This window comes from Prunus persica, chromosome G3, assembly GCF_000346465.2.
Source record: "Prunus persica cultivar Lovell chromosome G3, Prunus_persica_NCBIv2, whole genome shotgun sequence".
Classification (NCBI taxonomy): domain Eukaryota; kingdom Viridiplantae; phylum Streptophyta; class Magnoliopsida; order Rosales; family Rosaceae; genus Prunus; species Prunus persica.
In genome coordinates this window covers 22,045,152-22,048,708 of record NC_034011.1, presented here as the reverse complement: position 1 = coordinate 22,048,708, position 3,557 = coordinate 22,045,152, and the positions used below count along the sequence as shown (strand labels likewise).

General features: G+C 36.1%; 1 protein-coding gene across 2 annotated transcripts; it reads left to right on the top strand.

The window, feature by feature from the left end:
- On the top strand, window positions 331–2,360 carry LOC18782657 (protein translation factor SUI1 homolog). 2 transcript variants are annotated; one of them, XM_007216363.2, is made up of 5 exons: window positions 331–648; window positions 1,058–1,164; window positions 1,295–1,500; window positions 1,898–1,951; window positions 2,053–2,343. In XM_007216363.2, exons 2-5 carry the CDS (start codon window positions 1,128–1,130, stop codon window positions 2,095–2,097), a joined length of 342 nt encoding a protein of 113 aa, XP_007216425.2. In that variant the 5' UTR covers window positions 331–648; window positions 1,058–1,127; the 3' UTR covers window positions 2,098–2,343. The 2 variants fall into 2 exon arrangements, with proteins under 2 accessions (XP_007216425.2, XP_020416438.1); XM_020560849.1 differs by having other exon boundaries at window positions 526–648; window positions 1,055–1,164; window positions 2,053–2,360.

Genomic DNA, 3,557 nt, shown 5'->3' with positions numbered 1-3,557 from the left:
ATTTAAAAGAGAGAAAAATGTTGAGTAAATAGTGAATAAAAGTAGAAGTATAAGAAAATGTATAAGGATTGATGTTGAAAGTGAAGGGTATTGATAGATATTTATAGAAAAAAAAATTCAAAATTTTTTGATATTTTTTTCATAATTTTATTGCCAAAAAAATGCCAGCCGTGTTCGCAGGTCTCACTCCCAACCCGGACAAGATTCCCCACCCCCCAGCCCGAGGATTGGGGTCCTCGCTGGAATGGCTCTAAGTAAGTAACTACTTGGAAGTCTAAAACGGTGAAACGAGATATGGCGGTGCGTTTTGGTGTCATAGAGAAAACGACCGCAGGCAATATGCAGCTTAGGCAGAATCAGATCCTCAAGGGCAATGCCACGTGAAGGTAAATCACAACCGTCCGTTCCTACACACGCTTCTCCCAACCGTCCAATCCTGAACCCCACAAAAGAACAAGCCAAACAAAGGCGTACGGCAGCAGGAAGCTCTTCGTTAACGCGATAAATAAGAAAGAATAAAGTAAAATCCGAGTTTGTGTGGTTAGCACGACTTTTTCTTATCCTATATATAGAGCTCCTACCAATCTCTCTCTTTACCTCATCTCTGTTTCCAAATCGCCTGCTTGGATTTACCGTCTCTTCGTGCAGGTAGTTTCGCTTTTCATGTTGTTATCGTTATTGTTGATTCAGGAATGAAATTTATTTTGGGTTGTGTTTGATTTATCGCTAATTTAGATTAATTCTTTCTGGGTCGATTTGATTTGTATGAATTATTAGCGTGAGGATTGTGGGATTATGGGCAATTTGTATAAGCTGGGTATGTATAGAATTGGGTCATGGTGGATTTAATTTTATGATATTAGGGGTAAGTCGAAGAGTATGAGGTTTGGGTTCTAGTAATATGGAAGAAGTGAGTTTGGATCAATAAAAGATGTGTACTTTGGTAATTACTGTGACTTTTTGGCCTGTTAATATCATGAAATTATCAAATTGTGATTTTGTTTCTATGTTTTCTGGATTTGGCTGATTGAGTTTTCTCTACCCTTTTGTGTAGCAGATTTAATATTAATATTTTAAGAAAACCCTTTGTTGGTTACCTGATCTTCTTCCTCCAACAGTCAAGTTTCATGTCTGAATTCGACACCCAGGTCCCATCTGCTTTTGGTAAGGTTCTGTTCTTTTAATTTTAAGCTGATCCATTTTAGGTAATATGATTTTTTAGAAGCATACTTCATTCAAGCAATCTAAGCATTAAATTTTTGGTGGTTTGTGTCTTTGTGAATTGTTTGGACAGATCCCTTTGCTGATGCAAATGCTGAGGACTCAGGTGCTGGGACAAAAGAGTATGTGCATGTGCGTGTGCAGCAGCGTAACGGGAGGAAAAGCCTGACTACTGTGCAAGGATTGAAGAAGGAATACAGCTACAATAAGATACTAAAGGACCTCAAGAAAGAGTTCTGTTGTAATGGTACAGTGGTCGAGGATCCTGAGTTAGGCCAGGTTTGTTCCCGTCTCTTGGAAAAAAAACTTTCAAAATAAGTGATTTTGCTCCAAATAAGCAATGCCAAATGGGCAGTTAGTAAATCAAGATGCATTCTTTTGGTACCATGATTGCAAAGTAGATGTAAGATATGGTGCATTATTTATTTGATAGTCTATGTTGGGCCACAAGATTGTTGTTGCTAATTTGCTGTGATGAAAAGGGCTGAAAGGAGAATTTATTGCATGTGTAGTAGATTTCTTCTCCCTTGAGTATAGGGTGCAAGCTTGCACTAAACATTTTCCATGTATTGTGAGCGTTGTTGTTCATTAGATATCGGCAAAACATCTATACAAATATTCAACGTGTCGGTTTACTGTCATTGCAACCAAAGGCTTATATGTTTGATGGTTGCAGGTCATACAACTTCAGGGGGACCAGAGAAAGAATGTTTCCTCCTTCCTTGTGCAGGTAGTGGATCTGTCTGTTTTTTTAATTATGTTGCCGCCACATTATACTATTGATTGATGTGTATAATATAACTTGTCAACTTCTCATATTCTTTTAAACAGGCTGGCATTGTTAAGAAGGAAGACATCAAGCTTCATGGTTTTTGAATAGCAGCGGCCCCGTTACTCAAAACGAGTAATATATCATCTGAAATTGAGTGTTGCTACAATCTGTTCTGTTACATGTACCTTGTAAAGGTCTGATACAATAGTACTGTTTTTCTTCAAGTTCTGCTGCTTGCTGTGTTATGTGGCAGGATACTTCGAATACCGTTACTCATAATAATATAGTTCTGATTTCTATAAGTACCGTGGAAATGACCAGCAGGTCTGCTTGTTGATTTATGCTTTCTAGTCAATGGCACCTTTCTTACAAGGGAGATTCTTGCATATAAAGGATGAGTACAGGACTTAAATATTTGTGATTGGCAGAAACATTTTAGTGGCTTCAAAAACTATTCCTGTTTCTGCAAAATGGCTTCTGTTTTTCGGTCGAACTCATTTTCCACTTATGAGGAGTAAATCTTTTGGTTACCATCAGCTGGCATGAAGGTTCGTTGAGATTAGAAATCCTTAACCAATTCTTGACATAAAATTCTTGTGGGTGAAGCTCCCATACTAGATATATCAAAATGCATATAATATTCCTTTTTTCTTGAGGTCGGGCATTAAATATTAGGAGATTTACTATTATACTCAATTAATGACTTCCTCTATTTAAACGTGTTCTAAGCAACAAATGAAAAAACTTATTTCATCTTTTGCTGGTAGATAGGAACCCTTTAAAATAATCAGTTTAATTTAAGGCAAAAAGAGGAAGCCATTAATGTATCATATTTGTCGGCATATTCTTATTAAATGAAAAAATAATGCTAATTGAAACAACTAATTGGTTTTAGGCTGCAAAAAGGGTCCACTGTCCAATGGGCTGGTGCAACCTGGTCCAATTTTTGGCCCAACCCCAATCTTATGGGTTGGATTGGCTTCTGTCTTCTCTTTTCGAGTTGGTTCGGCTTGAAACCTCTAAAATCCAACTGATCTCGGTCTGTGGGCTGAACAAGGGAAAGATCCGGTTGTGGTGCACTTGAAGTCATCCGACGTGTTTTTTTATATTATTTTATTTTGTACAAGTGATAGTTTAAATTATTTTTTGCTCTCTCATTTTAAAGAGTTATATTGGTTCGAACTTTTAAATAATATATATATATTTTTTTTTTTGGGTTTGAATCCTAGATATTAGTACGTAAAATTTTCTGCACTTTATTGACAAAATGAAAAAGACATGAACTGGATTTGAATATTGTGTAGGTTTCTAAATAAATTTGACTTCGATCAATCCTATGCAATCCTATGCCAAGCGGATATGGATGATAGCTCCTTACATATTATTTTATAGTCTAATTTTATTTAAATATATATACATATATTTTGTACATATTTTTCTAGTTTTTTACTTAATTGTGTCTGGAAATGATCATCTTGATAAGTTCATAATATCCAGTTACGTGTTATATAGTCAAAGAACACAGGCTACTTTTAATTCTCTTGGAAAAGGACAATACCTCCTA

Excerpts from the sequence above, each read along its gene's own strand:
- LOC18782657 (XM_020560849.1), top strand. The coding sequence starts at position 1,128 with ATGTCTGAATTCGACACCCAGGTCCCATCTGCTTTTG. Across the intron at positions 1,165-1,294 it reads CCAGGTCCCATCTGCTTTTG|ATCCCTTTGCTGATGCAAAT; the intron begins GTAAGGTTCTGT and ends TTGTTTGGACAG. Across the intron at positions 1,501-1,897 it reads AGGATCCTGAGTTAGGCCAG|GTCATACAACTTCAGGGGGA; the intron begins GTTTGTTCCCGT and ends TGATGGTTGCAG.